Consider the following 21,074-nt stretch of genomic DNA (forward strand, 5'->3'; position numbering starts at 1 on the left):
CAGCCAGTACCTGTCCATTGTTGAGGACTCCCACGGGCTATGGAGACCTTCTGGAAGGCAGGAATGCCTTTCAGACACGTGGGCTCCGAGGCACCTGTAACAGTGTTCCCAGATGTGCCAGCCGTGGACTGGAACCTCTACCATGTCCACCAGCAGGAGAGAGGGCCAGCAGACCATGTCTGCTCGCTGTGGCAGATGCTCTGTGGCAGAGGGGAGTGGCCACTGTGGTCAGCAGTACAGATGAACCCAGAAAGAAGCCAGTCCAAAGGTGATGAGTCCATGACTCAGTTCCTATGAAGCCCCAAGCTGGGCAGACAAAGTGGGCTGGACTGCAGGCCAGAGACAAGGTCCTCCTCCAGGACCTGGGAGACCACATGGCCAAGATGGGCTGTGAGTGTGACCAGGAGGAGGGTGTGTCCAGGACATAATCCTGGGGTCCCTAAAGAGGGACGTGACAGGGAGAGGGGCTGTGTGGCCACGGTGTGGAGCTGGGTGAGGAGGCAGGCAGGAACTTCCCCTACAGACAGGGATCTCTGTGGTTGAGGCAGCTGGTCTGTGTCTGGTGTCTGGGCACGTGTCCCCGGTGGGGTGTGGGAGGAGGGCATCCTGGTGGACGAGTGCTGTCTGGCCAGCAGGTGGACTGCCCTGGGCGAAGTCCTCACTGCCCTCACACCTGCCTACCGGCTTTTGGAGCGTGGTGGAGTTCACGGTGAAGTCACTTTTGTCCTGCTTGAACACTGCCAGTAGCTCCTCAGGGCAGGAGTAGAAAGCCCACTCTTCTGCACTGGCTGGCAAGTCCTCGAGCTGCTTGTTGGGAGCCGAGGCCTGAGACTGGAAAGGAGAGAATGCGGATTTGCTTGAAAGAATGAAGTTCAAAACAGACGCCTCTATGGCCCCGCCAGGACAAGGGCAGACAGTGACCCTCTGCGTAGCCCTGGGGGGCGTACACCTGCCGTCCCTGGTGCCCGGGGCACACGGCGCCCTGCCTGCCCTCCGCCTCTGCAGCTTGTCTGCTGGAGCCACATCTGACTTTCCGTGCACAAGGCAGCTTCCGACCTCACTGCCCAGTGACACCAGGGACACTTGTGGCCCGCACGGCACAGGTTCTGCCTGGGCCACCCAGGCTCTGCAGCCCAGGCCGCCAGGCTGGGCACGAGCGCACACCTTCGGGCTGGAGCCTACTGAACTTGCAGCCACGTGCAATGTGTCAGATGTGCTTTGACCCAGGGAGGAGCCAATACTTTAGGATGAAATGTCCCATGTGCACTAGCGGCTTCCTAGGTGAACCACTGCTCTTCTCACTGGTCCCACCTCCCTGGCCTCTGGGCTGCTGTTTATTGGGCTCATCAGGGAACAGGGTTACTGTCACCCTGGGTGAAGCGTGTCACTGTCTCCATTGTCCAACACAGAGGAGGTTTCGGACCCCACTGGGAGTACCAGGGAGGCTGGGAGGCTGTGGGGCCTTGCCTCTGTCTCTGGGGAGGCCATGTCTGAGAGAGAAGGCACCCTCACCTGCTTCCCATCCTTGATCTTCTCCTTCTCCTCCTTCCCCTTCTCCTTGACCTTCTCCTTCTCCTCCTTCCTCTTCTCCTTCTCCTTCTCCTCCTTCCCCTTCTCCTTCCCCTTCTCCTTCCCCTTCTCCTTCTCCTTCTCCTCCTTCCCCTTCTCCTTCTCCTCCTTCCCCTTCTCCTTCTCCTCCTTCCCCTTCCCCTTCTCCTTCTCCTCCTTCCCCTTCTCCTTCTCCTCCTTCCTCTTCTCCTTCTCCTTCTCCTCCTTCCCCTTCTCCTTCTCCTCCTTCCCCTTCTCCTTCTCCTTCTCCTCCTTCCCCTTCTCCTTCCCCTTCTCCTTCTCCTTCTCCTCCTTCCCCTTCTCCTTCTCCTTCTCCTCCTTCCCCTTCTCCTTCTCCTCCTTCCCCTTCTCCTTCTCCTCCTTCCCCTTCTCCTTCTCCTTCCCCTTCTCCTTCCCCTTCTCCTTCTCCTTCTCCTCCTTCCCCTTCTCCTTCTCCTTGACTTTCTCCTTCTCCTTCTCCTTCCCCTTCTCTTTTCCTTTCTCCTTCTCTTTTTTAGACAATGACATATACGAACTGGCTGCTACTAGAATTCTATTTTCTAGAAATGATTTTCCGGCTGTCACCAAAGAAACCTGTGGAAAGACAAAGTCCAGGTTGGCAGTATTAGAAGCAGGGCTGTGCCCACCCCCCTGCACCAGGTGGAGGGGCCCTGGCTCTGAGGGTGCTGCTCTGCTAGGGTCAGGCTGGGGAGCCGCTGCAGAGCTGAGCCTCCGGGAGGGCTGGGCCCCCAACGGCTATGTGACCCAGGCCTGTGAGCACACGGGTGTCCCCCAGGGGTACTTCCCCACTGTAGGTGCAGCCGGACATCCTCACACTGAGGCTTCCTGTGGACAAATCTTGCCATCCCCCAGAATCTCCCTCCTGGTGGCCAGGCCTGGGCCAGGGCAATGGTGGCTTCCCCCAGGACACTCAATGGATAGGGGCTGCTGGGACAGAGGCACATATTCCAGATAGGACTTGGGTGGCCAGCAAGGAAGGCACAGCTGGCCCTTGAGGGGCCTTTCCCCTCCATAGGTCCTTAGTGCAGACGTGTGGTGATGGTGGCATCACTGGAGGCTGGGCTTGGAGAGCTGGGGATAGGTAGACTCCAAAGTCCTTCCTGTAGCTGAGGGGCCCCCTTGTTCCTCCACCCTGCTGGGGGCTCTAGGGTCACTTGTTCTCAGGAAACTGGCCTGTCCTGGTGGACACTGCCCACAGGGCCTGGGACAGTCACACGTGGGCAGTCCCCAAGGGCTGGAGACCAGCCAGAGCTGCCTCTGGTCCCCACAGGGAGCCGTGGAGGAGAAAGGCAGAGGTGGCCCTTCATGGCTGGGGGTGGGGTCAGAAGAAGGTTCCAGAAGACACAGCTATTGACAGGAAGACTAGGCTGCTCTGTGGGTGGCCTCAGATGGAACACTGTGGGCACAGGCTGGGCAAACAGGGCTGGGGTGGGTTTGGGGAGCAGCAGGGGCTGGCTCAGAGGGGCCCAGGGAGCACACCAGGCCAGAACAGTGCCAGCAAGGTGTCTCTCAGGGGACGGACATGGGTCACCAGAGCGGGGTCTGCCCTGTCCAGGACCTTTGGAGAGTCCCAGGAAGATTCCCAAGGAAGCAGCAAGCATGGCCGGCACTGTGGCCCAGAAACGCATGCCAAGCACCTGCCAGATGTGCCTGAGGAAGGTGTAGGCCGCGAGGCAGTCGTCCTGGTAGTGGGTGGAGCTGGGGGTCTCTATCAGCGCCCGCAGGATGTGCACGCGGGCCAGCGCTTCCAGCTGCTTCACATTCCGTGGCTGCTCCCAGGAGACCGGCTCCGCCTGGGTCGCAGCGTCTTCTGCTGGGGTCTGAATGGAGGTGCACTCCTCTGCAAACAAGGTGCCTGGGCTGAGTGCACCTCCAGACATGGGGTGCTGTGGGCCAGGGGCCGCCCTCTCCTGCCTCCTACTCGCTGGCTCCTGCCCAGCAACCTGCCCAGCAACCTGCCCTCCACCAGGCCTTCAGGTGGCGCCCCCCTGTGGAGGCTCATCAGAGCCGACTGCTCCCCAGTGTCCTGACCCTCTCACGGGCCTGGAGACGCAGGAGACAGGCTGGTGTCCTGCAGCCCTGGGGTCTGCTGTCAGGCTAGCCGAGGCAGGGCCATATGCCAGCTGCAGAGGTTTCTCTGGCTGGTGGGTGGGGGTCTGGGGCCCTGGCTTGTGCAAGTCGCAGGCAGCAGAAGGTGTCTAAAACCCGGCCTGAGCCAGCCAACCCCATGCCTGCTGCCTGGGACACAGCCTGGGGCCAAGCTGCCCTGGGCCTGGGGCTGCTCTTGCTGAAAGACACTCCCTCTGTCGAGGCCGAGGTCTGCCACCCTTCACCTCTCCCTGTAGCAGCGCTGTGCATCTCAGCTCACTGGGGAAGTATCCCTGGGCTGGACTCAGGCCTCCTTCAGGTAGCCACAGTTGCGGCTTTCCTTGCGGTCCTGACCACTTCCCTCATGGCCTGGGGTCTCTGAGAAGAACTGTCCATTCTGACAGCAGGCTCAGGCCTGTGGCCACTAGGCCAGTGGCCCTGACCAGGCCAGCACCAGGGAGACTGTAGGCTGCACCTGTGTCCCTGCACATGCGTCTAGGGCCTCAGCTCTCCTTCTGCTTAGGTTGGGTCATGGCAGGCCTGCAAGGTGACCTGGGACTCCTCATAGGGAACTGTTCCCTAGTGTCCTTGGGTTGGTGCCCGGACAGTGGGGTTTATAAGCAAGGCTCCCCGTGTCTCCCAGCAAACCTTCCCTCACCCAAAGCCCCCCTTGGCCCCCACACGCGTCACAGACAGGGCCCTGGGAGTTAGAAGCCCGTGGGGAGGAAACCAGAGGCCCGGCAGGAGCTGGCTGGATGGTGGGGCAGAGGAGGTGCCCTCCTGACTCGAGGAGCGGATGGCACCTCTGCCTGTCTGTGATCCCAGAGAGACAAGGCCACCTGCCCCTCCCCTGAGCATGGTCACCGGTGGTCAGGGCCCCCCTGCCCCCAGAGACCATCTTTTAGCTGACCTTCACTGGGCACGGTCTTGGTGTTTACCACGAAGCCAAGTTCCCCAAGTGAGGACTGTGCACGGCTGCACCAGGACCTGGCACCCCGAGGGGAGAGCAGGGAGGCGTGGGCAGGGAGGGCGGACAGGCGTGGCGCCCTCACCTTCCAGCCCAGGCTCCCACTCAGGCTCCAGCTCGGAGTCACCCCTGGTGGGTTTCATGAGCATCAGGATCCCCACTGCCCAGTTGAGGTGGAGGAGCACGTCTTCGAGAGGAAACTGATGGAAGCAGAGCCACTGGCTGAACTCCAGGATGTAGTCCACCTTCTGCCACTCACTCTCCGGCTTCTTTGGGATGAGACAGAACAGCAGGCTAAAGGTGCGACACTGCTGGTCCAGCATGTGGGAAACTGGCAGGGAAGAACCAGCCGACGGCCTGGAACGGTCACTGTGAGGACCACCTGACACTCATTCTGCTGCGGTCACCACAGAGACCTCTTCCACTGAGACTTGTTTTGTGGCTCCAGAATGGACAGTATGTGGCAGGAGAACGTGCACAGACTAAGGCCCGGCACAACACTGGGCCCATGACCTCTGCTCGATGGCAGCTGTGTGGCTGGCCCCACAGGGCTCAGCAGCACCCAGCCCTGAGCTCCATCTGGCGGCAGTGATCTTGCCTGCACACAGCTGCTCCCCCAGGGCTCCTTGCCCTCTGCCATGGCCCAGCCAACAGCATCACTCACATCTGCAGCTGTGCTGCCCGTGATCTGCATTCTCTGAGCACCCACCTGTGCCCATGTATTCATTCCACAAGGCCCGTGGGAGGGCAATGCCAGCCAGGCACCCAGGAGTCACCCTCACGGGTGTGGAGCGTGGACACACGGGCGCCTGGCTGGGGGGCCATCCACTGGGGTGCACAGCTCTCAGGATGGGGCAATGGGCACCAGGGACAGGCGTCATCAAGAGGGCATGAGTGAAGGCCAGGGAGCGTGTCCAAGAGAGCACTCCAAACAGGGGTGGGAGGCCTGTGCCAAGCTAAGAAAAGGCTGATTGGGCAGTAGGTGGCAGGCCTGGGCTAGGCCACACCAAGTGACAGGAGAGCACAGAGGGCAGCTGAGAAAAAATTGGAGTGGACCAGATAGAAGGACTAGGTAGGAACAATTGCTCACATGGGGTGACAATGAATTCCATGGCCAGGGTGGAAAGTGACAATGCATCCTGGGTGTGTGTGATGGTAGAGTAACACCAGAGACCAGGGGCAGGTGTGTGTGGTCCTGCAGGTGTGGGGTGGGGGAGGGTCAGATGCCAGGGGCAGGTGTGTGTGGTCCTGCAGGCGGAGGATGGGAAGGGTCAGATGCCAGGGGCAGGTGTGTGTGGTCCTGCAGGTGGAGGATGGGAAGGGTCAGATGCCAGGGGCAGGTGTGTGTGGTCCTGCAGGTGGAGTAAAGGCGTAGGGTGGAGCAAGTCACTTCCCAGAGTTCTGCTGCAGGAGGTCTACAGCGGCTTGGCTCAGGGCTCCCTTCAGCAGCCTTTGCCCTAGCAGCCTCCCTTCTTGGGGCAGCTTCTACCTCTCTCTACCAAATGACGTCCAGCAGGAGAAAATACTGAGATGAGCTCCCGTGGTTCAGAGCAAGGCCAGGGCCTCCCTGCACCCCTTGTAGCAGAGCCCTGGCCTCTGCATCGGCACTCTGGGTCCTGTGATAGGCCTTGCCTAGCAAGCATAAGAATTGTATCTGGACCTGGGCATCTTCCTGACCGGTCCACCACCCGCTTGCTGAGGGATGCCCTGGACCCAGCAGTCATCCGAAGGCCTCTTGGTGGGATGTGCCTAAGGCCTAGAAACAGCCATAACACAGAAAATCCCTTTCAGATGCTTGCTGATGGTCGAGGCCTTTCAACTCACACCCGGACACCTCCAGCCCCCATGACCAGATTTCAGGTGTGTCCCTCTTGGGCCTCCCTTGGGAACCACTCGCATTGAGTCAGTGGCCAGCACCCCCCCCCCGCCCCGTGAGTGTGTGTGGGTCCTGCAGGGACAGGTATGTGTGGTCTTGCAGGTGTAGGGTGGGGGAGGGTCAGATGCCAGTGGGGGAGAGTGGCCCACTGGATGCAGGATGCCTCTGGGGTTGGGTGGGAAGGGGGCGGGTCCTGGAGGGCTGCATACAGGTGCTGTGGCCGTAGGGGCTCCAGGGTAGTGAGGCATCTCCCCTTGGGGCCTCACCAGTCCTCCCATGCTGGAAAGGGCGGCTGGAGGGCCAGCCAGACTCTCGGCAGAAGGGAGGCCTCCCGTGGCGGCTCCCTCCAAAGGCCTGGCCAGCAAGTCCCAGTTGTGGGGCTCCTCCTCGTGTGCCCAGGTGGGGCCTGGGTGGGACTGACCTGCAGTGCCTTGATTGCATTCTCGTAGCAGGTCAGCTGCCCACACACGGTCTTTGAGTTCAGGGCCAGACGGTGCCACATGTGGGCCAAGTAGTCCTCACTTTCGTCCTTGAACTTCTGAATTTCCATAGTAAAATTCTGGCCAAGTTTGGCTTTCACGATGACCATGTGTTTGAAAATCAAGCTAAAGAAGGAAGAGGGAAGTTCATGGGGAAACTCCAAACATACATGGGCACCCAGAGCTCAGTCTGCCTGTGCTCCTGTCCCAGGCAGGAGGCCAGAGGGAGCCCGAGGCCTTTGGGAGGGCGTCCTGGGCAGCAGGGGCCCGGCACTCACAGGCGGTGGGCGGTGCGCGGCAGCACGTGCGCAGCCTCATCCAGCACCTTAAGGCCACCCTCCCAGTCATCCTGGTCAGCGTGGCTGTGGAAGAGCAGGCCATAGAGGGCAGCACGCAGTGTGAGGTCATCCTCGGCCCCTGTGGCAGGGAAGAGCAGAGGCCTCAGAGGGGCCAGGTTACCTGGCTCCTTGCTAACCCTCGCCCACTGGCCTCTGACCTCCCGGGACCCTCCCACCGCTTCACAGTCCCCCTGATTGGGAGCCTTACTACACAGGTGCTGGAAGGCCAGCACTTGCCCTGCAGCACAGATGTGAGGAGTGCTGCCTGCTACTGACCCAGGTACCCTCCATGCAATAGAACCAGGATTCTGTGTCCCTATCTGGTCTCTGCTGCTTTCTCCTGTGGGTCTGGGGGATCTTGCTCTAACAGAAGCGGCCTGGAGTGTGCGTGCATTAAAGGTCAGCATGTGGGACTCAGGTCACGCAGCACGTCTCGAGGATGTGGGTATCTTATGCGTCCCAAGTATGGACCAGGTTGGACCTGCACACAGCCTTGTCCACCCCTGAGGTCATGGCTGACTTGGTGCTTGTGCCCTGCATTTGTGACCCACCTGCAGTCCCCGCTCACTCACCGAAGTGGCTCAGTAAGACTGTGTGAGCTGGACCACTCTGGCTTAATGTGCTGCCCACCCTCTGCAGGCTCAGGGCCCAGCAGGCCCACCCTTCCGGCCTGGAAGCTCAGTGGCTGGGTGAGGAGCCTGTCACTTCCAGGGTCCTCCTTGATGTCCAGCCCCTCCTCCTCCAACTGGCTTAGTTGCAGTGGCTTCTGGAGCAGCCTGCACCCCCTGCTGGCCATTTCCTCCGCGAGCTGTCACCTGGGTGGCTTTGGGCCACACCAGGCCAGACCCAGGTCCACTCTGGCACTGGAGCTTCTCAGACGGTGAAGTCCTCCACGCCTGGTCCCTCTCCAGAGATGCCAGCACTTTTCTTGTCATTTAGAAACAATATCACAATAAGGGAAGCAGAAACTCCTTCCTTCCAGTGCCTGATCCAGCACCACTTGGGACAGGCTGCAAGGTGCTGAGAGTGGGCTGGGCCCTCCTGAGCCATGCCCAGGGCCGAGACTGCCGGTGGTCCCAGCCAAAGTGGGGAGCAAGGAGCTTCCTTCTCTTTCTGAGGCGGTTCTCTTATTTCTCCAGAGCAGGAGTGCTGGGGCAAGAACCGAACATGCTCACGGCTGAGAGAGGGCCCTGTAGCAGTGCCCAGAGTGGTGTCCATGGTCTGCTGGCCCTCTCCTGACCCAAGTGTGGCTGCAGGAGGTGGTCCACTTCTGAACCTGGGAACCACTATTTGAATTTGTCACCTAAAGCATGGCCAGCTGAACAAGTGGAGGTGCAGGGTGGAGATCTTGCCACCAACCTACCTGGAGGCTGCACTCCAGCAGCGTCTCAGCGTGGAAGAGGGCTGAGTGGGCGGAGCTGGCCATGGGGTCTTGGGCCACACCATCCCTACTATTGCAAGCATTTGTGCGCCACAGAACCTGACAGTTCTGCTGCCAAGTTGATGCAAAGTATTTCCCACACTTTCCTTTTCAATTTTCTGCATCTGTGGGAAAGTGTGCCCCTGGCCACAGGTTGCCTGTGATACCCAGTTCTGCTGAGACTTCCTTCTCCATAGCCCTTTCATCTGCCGTTGGTTTCCGGGGAGGAGGTCCCCCACAGGCCTGGCTGCTTCCTGCTCCAGGGCTCTCTGCATCTCCCTCATGCAGCACTCGAAGAGAGCCTTTCTGCAGGGCCTCAGTGCTCAGCTCACATCTAATTCTCCACAGACACATTTTTAAAATTTTTAAGTCGATTTTCTCTCTAAGTAGACTCCACAGTGCTCAAGGCTGGGGACCACCTTCCTTATCTAGGGTTGGAAGACCCACCCAGCACAGGCCAAGTCTCTTGACAGAGAGGGAGGACCATTTTTAGGAGACAACCAATTGCTCTGTAAACTGGACCTGGAATCGTAGAGTGCCGTTCTAATGATCTAAGGTCAGGTGTTTCTTTCCCTTCTTTGGGAGTCTATCTCCACACGATTTAATAGCAAGTGTGATTTATCTGTCAGAGTAACCTGGAGGCCAGTGCTGGCCCTGGACTTGCAGGGTGTGGCCCTGGAGAAGGCTGGAGCACAGCCCGGGGCCTCTGTAGGGTCACTGTGAAGGTGCCGAAAAGACACGCCTGCAGTCACAGAGACCAGGCAGCCTCCTGCACGGGGCATGGGCTCTGAAGGCACAGAACACCGGAACCGTCCAAATCCTTTCCTCCCCTCGCCCAGAGCATGGGAGTCCCGCACCCACCAACCTGGGAGAAAGTGGCCCTCAGCTGTCATCCTGCTGCTCTGGAAGTCCGCCGTGGGCCACTGATGCAGCAGCAGCGTGTTTCCTTTCTCCTGCCGGAGAGACAAACGGTGCACACTCTGGAGGACTGTGGTGTGTGCTTTGGGAGAGGCCCACTCTCTCCAGCCACAGCAATCAGGCAAGAGAAGCAGGTGAAAGAAACACAAACAGGAAACAGAAGGGTTGAATTCTCTCTGTTTGCGGATGACATGCTCCTATATCTAGAAGACCCAAAAATATCCACCAGAAGATGGACGTTGACAGAAGAATTCAGCCACATCACAGGACACAAGATCAACACTCATGAATCCACAGCCTTCCATGCTCCAATGATGAATCTGCTAAAAAAGAAATTAGGAAAACTATTCCATTTACAGAAACCTCCAAAAAATGAGAATAAATCTAACCCCCAAAGTGGAAAATATCTATAATGAAAACATTAGAACATTGAAGAAAGAGATTGAGGAAGACTTAGAAGATAGAGACACCTCCCATGCTCTTATATAGGCAGAATTAACACTGCTAAAATGTTCACACTACCAAAAGGCACCTACAGATTGAATGCAATCTCCATCAAAATACCAATGATATTCTCCTCAGAACTAGAAAAAACAGTCCTAAAATTCACTTGGAAGAATAAGAGACACAGAATAGCCAAAGCAGTCCCAAACAAGAAGAGCGATGTCGGAGGCTTCATGGTACTCGATGTCATATTACTCTGCAGAGCTACTGTAGCCAGACACCAGACAGACTCAGAGACCAGTGCAGCTGAAGATACAGACTTTCAGTCATCTGATGCTCGACAGAGGGGCCAAAATAAGTGTTGGAGTAAAGATGGCCATTTTAACAAACGGTGGCTGGAAAGCTGGATATTAATATGTAGAAGAATGAAATTAGATCCCTAGCTCTTACTCTGCACAAAAATCAACTCAAAATGGATCAGAGATGCAGGAATTAGACCAGAAGCTGTGCTACTGCTAGAAGTAAACAGACCAGTGATCCAACACGTTACCGTAGACAATGACTCCCTCAACGGGACCCTAAAGCCCAAGAAATAAAACCCAGAATCAATAAATGGGATGACATCAAATTAAAAGCTTCTGCACAGAAAAAGAAATGATTCAGAGCATGAGGAGAGAGCCGACAGAACAGGATGAAATCTTTGCCAGATACTTTTCTAATGGGGGATTAATATCCAGAATATGTAAAGAACCCCCAAAACTTCACATCAAAAAACTGAATAACCCAATCAATAAATGGGCAAAAGAACTAAACAGACACTTCTCAAAGGAAGAAATACAAACGGTCAACAAATACATGAAAAAAATGTTCAACATCTCTAGCAATCAGGGAACTTCAGATAAAAACTATATTGAGATTTCATCTCACTCCAGTCAGAATGGCAATCATCTAGAATACAGACGATAATCAATGCTGGCGAGTGTGATGCGTTCTGTTGTCATATATAACAAATTAAAATCAAGAACAATTAAAAAAAATGCTGAAAGAGGGTAACTCGTCAACCCGGATTCTACATATAAAGAAAATGCCCTTAAGAATGAAGATAAAATAAAGGTATTTTCAGATGAAAGATTGAAAGTATTAATCACCAGCAATAAATGCTAAAGGAAGTTCCTCAGCCTGAAGGCAAATTATACTAGGTGATTGTGGTATCACCAAAAAACAATGACTAATGCAAAAAATGGTCAATGCAAAAAAGAATAATTTTGATATTTTCCTCTTAATTTTTGACATGAATCATATAACTCTAAAAATTAGAGCAGTGTCTGTGTGACATAATAAATTGCAAATGCAATATTTAAAAAATGCTGGTGAGGATGAGGGGGAAAAGGATACACTTGTACATATTTGGGAAGACTGCAAATCAGGGCGACCACTCTGGCAAGCAGGATGGAAACTCCTCAAAAGGCTAGGAATGAAACCACCAGTGACCCGGCTGTCCCACTCCTCGGTATGGATCTGGAAAGAGCTACCTCAGCACACGGCAGTGATTCAGCTACTTCAGTGTCTATCGCAGTGCACAATAGCCAAGCCATGGAACCGCCCCGGTGCTTGTCAGCAGATGGATGGACCCAGAGAAGGTGGTTTACATGCACAATGGAGTTGTACTCAGCCATCAAGAAGAGAGAAATCATGGCATTTACGGATAGATGGGTAGAACAGGAGCCCGTCATGCTAGGTGGAAAAGCCAGACTCATGAAGGCAAGGGCCCAAAATTCTCTGTGGTATGTGGAGCTAGATAGAGCAAGATGCAGGGTGGGCGGGAGGGAAGGGTGTGGTGATGGGTCCCGTGGAAGTAGGAGTGCAGGAGAGGAGGGGACTGAGGGAGAGGGAGGAGCTTTGGGACCTGGGGGTGCTGAGCACCCCACCACAGGGAGCCAGCTGTAGGTAGACCACAGGAAGGCCAGAGAGGAGGGGAGGGGCTGGGAAAGGGCAGCAGGAAATGCGACTGGTAACAAACCACAGGAACCACAGCCAGACTGCACACGTCACCCTCACCAAGGGCGCCAGCAAGCGAGATACACCCCAGAGCACACACACCACGCACTCACTCCACTCCACCCACACCACACACCATCCACTCCACACACGCCACAAACCATGCCACACACCCACGCCACACAGAGCACACACCCCACACCATACAGGACAAGCCCCACACCGTCACCTGCCAGGCACTACACACCATGTCTCCATGCTCCATGCCACAAATATAATCACACGCGTACCACACACACCATGCAGACCAGTCCCCTGGCAACCTGCATCTTGCAGTGATGTGAAATCTCTAGTGAGTCTTGGCGCTGACCCAGCGTGACGGAAGCACACTGGGAAGAGTGTCTGGACGCAGAGGAACGGCGTGCAGAGCCAGGTCACTGCTCAACAGAGGAGAAGAGCAAAGGCACCATCTGGCTCAGCCCTTCAGACCAGCAGGACAGGTGGAAGCAAAGACCAGGGAGAGGAAGTGCAGAGCCTCGGGGAAGGCCCTGGCAGGGTGGCTCTCAGGCTTGGGGACCGCTGTGTGGCTGATGTCCCTGAAGGGCTGAGACAATCTGTGCATAGCCACCCAAAGGTAACAAGGGCGACCCCCACAGAGCTGCTTAAGAGGAAAGCACCGTGTGGGGGAGGCCCGAGGGGCTCCGGGCTCAGCGCCCGCCTGCAGGGACCTTGAGCTTGTGGTAGTGGCTTGGGCAGGCACCCCACCCTGGGGACCTCAGGCTGGCCCACACCCCTGCCCACCTGCTTCCTGGCCTCCGTCTGGTTGATGATGCTGATGAGCTTCTGGACGGCCCCCTTGGTCTTCTTCCTGTTGACAGCTGAGGACAGGAGCGGCAGCCAGGCATTCCAGCAGTGACGAGCGGCCAGCATCACCAGGGCACTGCTGCCTGCGAGGCCCCCAAACCTGAAAGCACATTCCACACCCAGAAGGAGCAGGCGCAGGCGGCAGGTTGCTGACCACACCTCCCCGAGGGGGGCACTGCTTTCGCGGGGGGTGGGGCGGGGCGTGGGGTTCCCTGTGCCACTCTGCAGGTGCTTGTGCCCCCCTCAGCAAGGCCTAAAGCCCACCCAGCCAGTTCTCCCTGCACAGCAGGGCAGCAGTGGTCTCCTGGCCACCTCTCCTCAAGCGCCCAGGCCTGGCCTGGCCTTGCTCAGGCCACTCAGGGGCCTCTGGTCAGCGCTCCTATGGATGGTCCCAGGATCACTCAGGGCAGCCAGTGGCCTCTGGCATCCCTGGGCCCCTTGTTGGGGGGCCCGGTCCTCCCTGCACCACCTGGCTGCTCCTGGGGCTTCAGTGCCCCAGCAGGCACCGCGTGCCCGGGCTGCGCGGTGCTGTCTGCACACCTGGCACTCTCCACAAAGGCCTTGGCGGCCACCAGCCGCAGCTGCTTCCTCCCCTTCAGGTTTTCCATGATGCTTCGGCCCTGGATGCAGGTAGCTGTGCACAGCATCTCCGCCACCAGCTGGGTCTCCACCCTGGGGCAAGAGTGCTTGAGGAGGGAGGCCCTCTGTCGCAGGCCTGCGTCCCTCCCTGGGAGTCTGTGGCCTCACCTGTGGCCCTTGAGATGGGGGCACCTCCCTCCCTCCTGTGTGCAGCTCCCACCCCCTCAGAATTGGGGCAGCCACGGGGATGTGCCCCACTGGCTGGGGTCAGGGCCTCTGGCCTCCGGGGCCCTGCCATTGGCTGGAGCACACATGTGGCTGGGGTCTTGGACACTTGCCCTGGTTGCCCACTCAGAACCCACAGGGGGAAAGGCCACGGGGGGAGCTGGGCAGCCATGCTGGGGTAGAGGGCATCACCAGGACACCTGGCTGTGGAGGGAGCCGTGGGCCTGATAGTTAGCTTTGGTCAATGGGCTCTCCATGACTGGGCCTTGTTAACTCTTGACAGTGACCTTATGAGAGACCCCAAACCAGGATTAACTGTCTGAGCCTAGTTATCCACAGAACTGAGAGCATTAACTCATTTGGGGGCCAACTGTGGGCAGCAGTGGGCCAGCAGGTCCAGCCGGGCTCTGTGTGTGCTGGGCCAAAATGAGCTCTTCCTCTGGTGGTGCTCTCTACACCCAGCTCAGCTGGGACATCCTCCTGCAGAGCCACTCAGAGCCCTCTGAGCATTTCCTGTGGCCTGGGCACCTGCCAATCACACACACTAAAGCGTGGCCCCCACCACTGCAGGGAGCACACCCTTGCCATTCAGTTCAGAGTTCACCCTGTGAGAAACAGGCTGGTCCTGGAGAGATTCTTTCAGGGACCAGAGTCCTGGAGGCCAGCCACACCTGGCCCTTCCTAAAGCAGACAGAGGAGGAAGGCGCTGGCTTTGGCCTGCAAGGATCTGCCCTGCAGCAGGAATCTGGTCTGGAAGGGAAACTGAGGCTGAGTGATGAGGGCAAGGCAGCTGAGCACACTTGAGGTGAGCACGGCTCGGGTCCATGCTGTGCGCTGGCATCCTGGAAATCAGGGTTGCTGGATAGGGTGTCCTAGGAGTGTCCTCAAGGTGAGATCTGTCCTTGGGCGTATCTGAACCTGTGCCCTTACTGATTTTCCTACTCTGTTCTCCTGGGGGCTGTTAGACTCTCCGCTACTGCTGTGTAGCGTGCACGGCTGTGCTTCACCACTGAGCAACACCTCCCTCCGATGCACCTGGGCTGGACCGCGTCTGCGTGATGCAACCCGGTGGCTGATGGAGCCTGTCCTGGGGGAGCACTGGGAGAGCTGCGTCTGCCTGGGGGCATTGCTGGTCCCTAAAGGGGCCCTGGCTCCTGCAGGGTTAAGGGGCCAAGGCTGCCCTCTGCTCCCTGCTCTCCCGTGCTCCTGCTCCTCCCCACTCTCCTGAGTCTTTGCAACCTCTCCCGGCACTTGTTCACGAGACCTCTCGGTTGCCACAGGGACACCGACACTACCCGCGACTCAGACGGGGTTGCTGCACGGGCGACCCGACAGCTCTGAGGACAAGCTGTGGCTCCTCTTCCCGTCCTGTGGCACTGCTGCCAACACGGTTCCCTTCTGTGTTTCCGTGGATCCCACCAGGCAGTGTGAGTTCTGCTCCAGTCAGGTGTCCTTTGCAGAATTCAAGAACTGGGGAGGTGGGAGGCCTCTTGTGTACCACCTGGGTGTTCAGTACTTCCCAAGCCTTGTTCCCATTTAGAACCACGTTCCTTTGGCTTGAAGCCTCTACCCCCCCGCCCCGCAGCTGCTGGAGCACACCTCCCAGACCCCCCCCGCAGTGGGCAAGTCCTGTGGTGAGCACCAGTCTCCACGGGGGGCGACAGTGGTCCACTAATGATCTGCCCAAGACCCAGTGTAGACGGCAGCTTAGTCTCTGACCTCTCCTCTTCTCATGCCATTCGTATGTAGGTCATGGCGCCTGCGCCCACGCCAGCCTCACCCTGAGGTGGGGGTTCTCAGAACCCAACTCCCAGGTCAAATGCCGGCTCTGCCTCAATGCCAGTGGGTGGCCCAACAGAGAGAATGAACCTCTGCCTGCCCCAGTCTCCTCGTCTGCAGTGTGAAACAGGACCCCTGCCCACTAAGAGCAGCCCTCCATGGGATGCCGGTCACAAGGTTGCTTGTCACCTTGTTCTGTCCACCTCTATGCACCTGGGAGTGTGGGAGGCCCTGGACCACAGAGGCAAGGGGTCAGTGAAGCTCCTCACTGGGTGTGTGGATGTGGCCCCCAAGATGCCCTTTGAGCAGGACCACACGTTGCCCAAGCTCACCCTTGTGAGAATTTGGTCAAGCTCTCAACTCTTGCCCACATGGGCTGACCCCACCAGGCCACGAGAGCCAGGAGGACCTGAAAGATGAGACTGGCAGACGGGGCCCAGGCCAGGGACACAAGCCCTTGGAGGTTCTCCTGAATCCAGCCACAGAGGGCTCCTCCCAGCCTCAGGGTTGTAGCTCAGGAAGGCCCTGAGGGCAGGACTCTGCAGCAGCCCACGAACCCCTCATATTCAGAAAGGGGACAGTCAGGCCCCAGTGATTGCCATTCCAAATGAGAATACAGAAGCAATAGAGGGGAAGGGAGGTGCCCAGGGTATGTGGGGGCAGGTCCTGTGGGAGACAAGGCGGGAGCGGGCAGGTGGAAGGCCAGTGTCACTGACTCTACCCATGCTCCTTCCGTCATGACCTGACTGGTTCAGGCATATCCTAGTGTCTTCAGAGTGACCTTCACAAGGCTGTCTCTGCTGGCCATGGAAGACCGTTGATCCAAACCCCCTTGGTGGCCCAAACTCACATGACCCCAGGGGACGTGCCAGGAGGCGGGTCTGTGGGTGGCCTGGAGGACATGGGGTGGAGCTGCAGATGGGATCCGAGGGCCGCCTGGCCTTGTGCCTGTGCGCACGCAGGGAGGAGGTGCTGTCTGCAAGCTGTGTCCTGAGCTGTCTTCCAGCCTTGGAGCAGAACAGGAGCAGGGGCCTCCCTCCTTGGTAGTCCTTGGTCCCAGCAGTCTGGACTGACACCCCCTGCTCTATGCCCACCATGCCCATAGGCAGCGGGTCTCACCTGGCCTCAGGGTCCCTCTTGACACTGAGCTTTGTGGGGAGCTCTGTGGGGAGCTCCATGGGACGGGGAGACAGGAGGTGGAGGCCATCTATGCACGAGGGCAGGCCTGGGTGGAAACTCACAGGATGACCTGGGGCCCCGCCAAGCCCACGGCAGCCATCTTAACTCAACATGCTCATGTGCCCACACCCTGGTCCGTATCCTGATACCTGCTCATGCACCTGGCTTCTCTGGGGGCCTTGCTCCTGCCTATGTCACCGATAGAATGTCATTACGGAGGTTACTTACGGACCGAACACCCTCAGGTACTTGATGCCCAACTGTGTGGCCATCTGACCGCAGGTCATGGTGATCTCATGATCATGGGCCGCATAGGCAAAGTGGGTCAGCCTGGTCAGCGTCTGCAGCTCCACCAAGGGCTCTGACCAGCTGCACTCGGAGGCCATTTTCACCACCTTCCCAGGAGGGAGGACCAGAGAGAGGGGTGTCACGTGGGTGACCATGACTCCCACAGGCTGTGGCTCACAGCAGTGAGTCTGCTGCCAGCCTGGAAAGCCAGGGGATTCTGAGGTCTGGACACGGCCAAGCGTTCGCTAAGCTTAGGTCATTCGGCGTAGCCATTCCAGACACCTCTGTGGTCGGCAAACACCACTGCACTGTGGACACCACACTGGCCACGCTGCTGTCCCCGACACGTGGTAGCTGCTGTCCCAGTACAGTGTGCAGGTCCCCACAGATGCCTCTGCCGTGTGCAGAGAGCTTGGCCAGGGTGGAGGCCCAGAGGCACACCAAGACAAAGGAGCACTCCAGACAGCAGCCGGGGCTGTGGGCTTGGAGGGGTCCACAGCGTTCTGTGGGAGAGTGCCGTGGTAACAAAGTGGGTGGGCTTGAGTTCTGCAGCCCCAGGCAAGACCCTCTGAGGCTGGCTTCCTAGTCCCTCTCTGCACTGAGCTGTCAGGCTCTAGGACACCATGACACCCACCTGGGCCAGGGGGGGCACGGCGAAGTCCATGAGGCCCAGCCCGTTGCAGGAGTACATCTCCAGAGCTACGAGGACTCTAGTCACAGAGCTGATGTCCTCGTTGGTGCTCTGTGGAAAGCAAGGGGCTCTGAGTGTCCGTAAGCCTGAGGCACTGGGGAGGGCGGGCAGGGAGGACCTGGAGTGTTCCTGAATTTCAAGGCGAGTTTCATGGCAACAGTCATCCTGGGAAATACTAGTCATTTTGCCTGAGGCTACATTGTATCCATCTGCCTCCAGGTTGCTTCCCAAGTAATGAGCAGGCTGAGGCTGTGCAGGCCAGAGCAGGCCAGGCAGTGCTGTCTCCTGCTCGGGGAGGGGGCTAAGGTGGAGGCTGAAGGGCCTGGGGCAGCAGCTGCCCAGGCGGGGACTCCTCCTGCCTCTGGCCGTACAGCCCTCCCCAGGCTCCCATCTGGACGCTTCACTCAAATATCCCTCCTGCCTCCTCTCCTGGCTCCTTCCCTGCTGTCCCCAGTGATGGGGCCCCATAGGCTCTGTCTGTGGAAGCAGGGTTGTTCTGGCCCGTCCCTTTCCAGTTCTCCCCGACACCCTTGTGTTCCCAGCTTGGGGGCCTTGGCACCTGCCAAGGAGGTAACCATCTGCTGATGAGTGGCGCTGAGTGTGGGCAATGTCTCCTGAGGTCCAGGCTCACGCCTTGCAGCAGGCTGGGGTCCTGGCCCTTGAGCGCAGCTGGGGCGGTGGTCTCAGTGGGAAGATAGCCTCCAAACCTTGTGAAGGGCAGTACTCCCCACTCTGGTCAGGCCTGGGGCCCAAAGGAGGATCGAGGGCCACTCTCTGGAGAAGGTGGCCTGCAGGTGCCCCATGGGCCCTGCTTGCACACACCTGGCCCGCAGTGACCACTGGGCTCACCTGCTCGTCGGTGCCCAGCCGGGGCCCAATCTGCTGCTGTGCCATCTGCTTGGCCTTCACCCAAGTGGCAATGAGCTGCTGCCGCACACGGGTGGGCACCACCTCCTCGGGCACGCTCCCACTGGTCTGGCTCAGCGCAAACTTGCAGACCTGCAGCGCACAGGGCCTCCTTCCCAGATCTGCCTCAGGCAGAGGCGCGATGTCCCCACTGAGTGCCCAACAACACAGAGGCACAGCTGCTGCCCAGATGGCTCACGCTTCCTTGCTGACCACCACCAGTGCTCTGGCTGCCACCCAGGGAGCAGGTCAGACCCACATTCACGCCCTCAGCAAGTGAGGCCAGGCATTCCCCCGCTGCTGTGGCAGGTACTGGATCTGGACGTGGACAGCCAGGGCCGGGACCCTGCACATGTGCCCTGAATCCACTGTGGATTTTCTCATGGTGACAGGACAGGGCCTGTGGGCTGGCCTGGACCCCCAGCTCCGGCCCTTGCCTGCCGAGTGCCTGTTTCCTCACCTTCACAGAGGCTGAAGCCTGTGCGAGGGTCACGGCTCAGAGCCCGGGCAGAGCAGTGAGCACGGCCACCAGAAGTGGCCACTCACCAGCCAGGGCTGGCCTCTGAGCCCTGGCATGGGTTCTGGTCCTCCAGACTGCAGAGGCCTGCAGCTTCCATGTCTTCCCCACGTCCCCCATGTCCCCTCCATCATGGCCCCCATGCCCCCTGCCCCCTCACCCCCATGCTCTCCACCGTCCTCCCACACCCCCACGTTCCCTCCACCCCTCCTTGTGTGAGCTCCAGGCAGCCCTGTGGCACCCACAAGAACACTGCCAGGTGCCGTGGCTCAGCGGGCTGCTCGCCTCCTGTCCGACAGCAGCTGGGTCTGTGATCTCTCGGCTTTCACTGCAGGCCCCGCCTTAGTGCCTGGCCTAGCTGCATCGGTCCAGGAGGCAAGCCTCCCTCCCGCTGACCCAGGCCACTCCAGCCCTCCCCAGCTCCTGTTCCAGTCCAGCTCCTCCTGCCTGCAGGTTCCTGGTGCTAGTCCTGGTTCCTTCAGGAACGAAGACCCGAACGAACCCTGCCATGGCCTCCCAGCAGCCTGTGCTGGCCTCCCCGGCTCAACAGTCTCACCCCTTGTACCCGCTGAAGCCGCAGCAGGAGAGCTGCCTGGGTCCCCGTCCCGGCGTGGGTCCTGGTCCTCCAGACTGCAGAGGCATGCAGCTTCCACATCTTCCCTAAGTCCCCTCCATCATGTCCCCCATGCCCCCTGTCCCCTCTATGCCCCCTCACCCCCACGCTCTGGTTTTCGTGTGGCTGCACTATCTGCCAGATGCCTGGGTGGGCATGGGCACAGGCTCTATGACTGTCCTCCCCATCTTCTCCCCCATGTGTGTCCAGGCTGCTGTCCACGTCCCCTCCCTTCTCTCCCCCTTGCCTTTGGGCCTGGGGAAGCTGTACCTCCACTGCTGTTCGGATCTCAGTGGCAGCCGCCGAGTCCAGGGGGATGTGAAACGTGTTTGGTTTCGGGAGCTTTTTTGCCTTCTCCGGCGTCTGGGTGGGGATCCAGCTGATGATCAGGCCTCGAGCCAGGGCACTGCAGAGCATCACCAGCAGGACCGCGTCCCTAGAAGACAGGGTAGAGGCCCAGGCCCTCGAGCCCCTGCAGAGACACTGGGATCTGTGGTGACCACTTGTGTTTACGGACCCATCTGCCAAGATGTAGCAGAATGGAGCCGCCCACTGTCCTCAGGGAAGCTCAGGGTCTGTGGCTAGGATTGGGGAAAGAGCCGGGAGTCCCTGCTGCTGATGGGGAGGCAGGACCCAGGGCCCCTCCTGCAGAGCGGGACACCCTTGCCACAGGATGGGCTCCCGAGTGCCCAGGGTGGGCTGGCAGGGCAGAAAGGCCACTGTACCCATGCTCGTGTGCCAGGGTGTCCCGGAGGCCCTGGGAGATATCCAAGTCTGATTCCCAGGTGTAACGGGCCAGCTGAAGACATTACAGAAACAGGGCTTGTGGGACACAGTGGTCTCCACACACCAGGAGTGAGAAATCAGCCTGGCAGACGCTCGTGGGCAGGGGCACGGCAGGGAGCTCAGCCTCAGGCTGCCCGTCTCTCCTGAGCCATCTGCTGGACCCCAGGCTGCAGCCTGCGCAGGTGGTGGACTCATGCCCTGGGAAAGGTGAGTGCAGCACGTGGCACTATGTCACGAGATGTTCTGCATTGCTCATCACTTAAAGTCATCATGGACATGTGGCTGCATCCTCGCCCATTCTAGCTCCTACTAGAATCTGGTGTAAAATAATTGAAGTCCTGTTGTTCAGACCAAAACGCAAACCAACAAAAAAAAATACATTAAAATTGATCTTTCTGATTTAACTGGGAAACCAGTCTCTCAAGTTGACATACACCTGGATGTGGGAAACCCAGACACAACCGAAACCCAGGAGGAGGTGCATAGGCAGCACTCTCCCCCATCTTCAGAGCATAGGCCTGGCCCCTGCTGACCTCTGTAGGACCCAGAG

At 58.6% G+C, this 21,074-nt stretch overlaps 1 protein-coding gene across 1 annotated transcript in view; it reads right to left on the reverse strand.

Annotated features, from left to right (window-relative positions):
* Cfap46 (cilia and flagella associated protein 46) overlaps nt 1-21,074 on the reverse strand; it is an 82,524-nt gene that overhangs the window by 39,618 nt on the left and 21,832 nt on the right. Inside the window, exons 19-32 of the mRNA XM_046448811.1 lie at nt 20,009-20,174; nt 18,552-18,701; nt 17,646-17,753; nt 16,952-17,118; nt 13,502-13,633; nt 12,899-13,061; nt 9,603-9,690; nt 7,258-7,396; nt 6,922-7,105; nt 4,710-4,893; nt 3,207-3,409; nt 2,011-2,142; nt 1,588-1,653; nt 682-840 (exon numbers count right to left, since the gene is read on the reverse strand). Coding sequence (XP_046304767.1) covers nt 682-840; nt 1,588-1,653; nt 2,011-2,142; nt 3,207-3,409; nt 4,710-4,893; nt 6,922-7,105; nt 7,258-7,396; nt 9,603-9,690; nt 12,899-13,061; nt 13,502-13,633; nt 16,952-17,118; nt 17,646-17,753; nt 18,552-18,701; nt 20,009-20,174 — 2,041 coding nt within the window. The remainder of the gene's footprint in view (nt 1-681; nt 841-1,587; nt 1,654-2,010; nt 2,143-3,206; nt 3,410-4,709; nt 4,894-6,921; nt 7,106-7,257; nt 7,397-9,602; nt 9,691-12,898; nt 13,062-13,501; nt 13,634-16,951; nt 17,119-17,645; nt 17,754-18,551; nt 18,702-20,008; nt 20,175-21,074) is intronic.

This window comes from Marmota monax, unplaced genomic scaffold, assembly GCF_021218885.2.
Source record: "Marmota monax isolate L192 unplaced genomic scaffold, Marmota_monax_Labrador192_F-V1.1 WCK01_AAM20220418_F8-fsc00076, whole genome shotgun sequence".
Taxonomy (NCBI): domain Eukaryota; kingdom Metazoa; phylum Chordata; class Mammalia; order Rodentia; family Sciuridae; genus Marmota; species Marmota monax.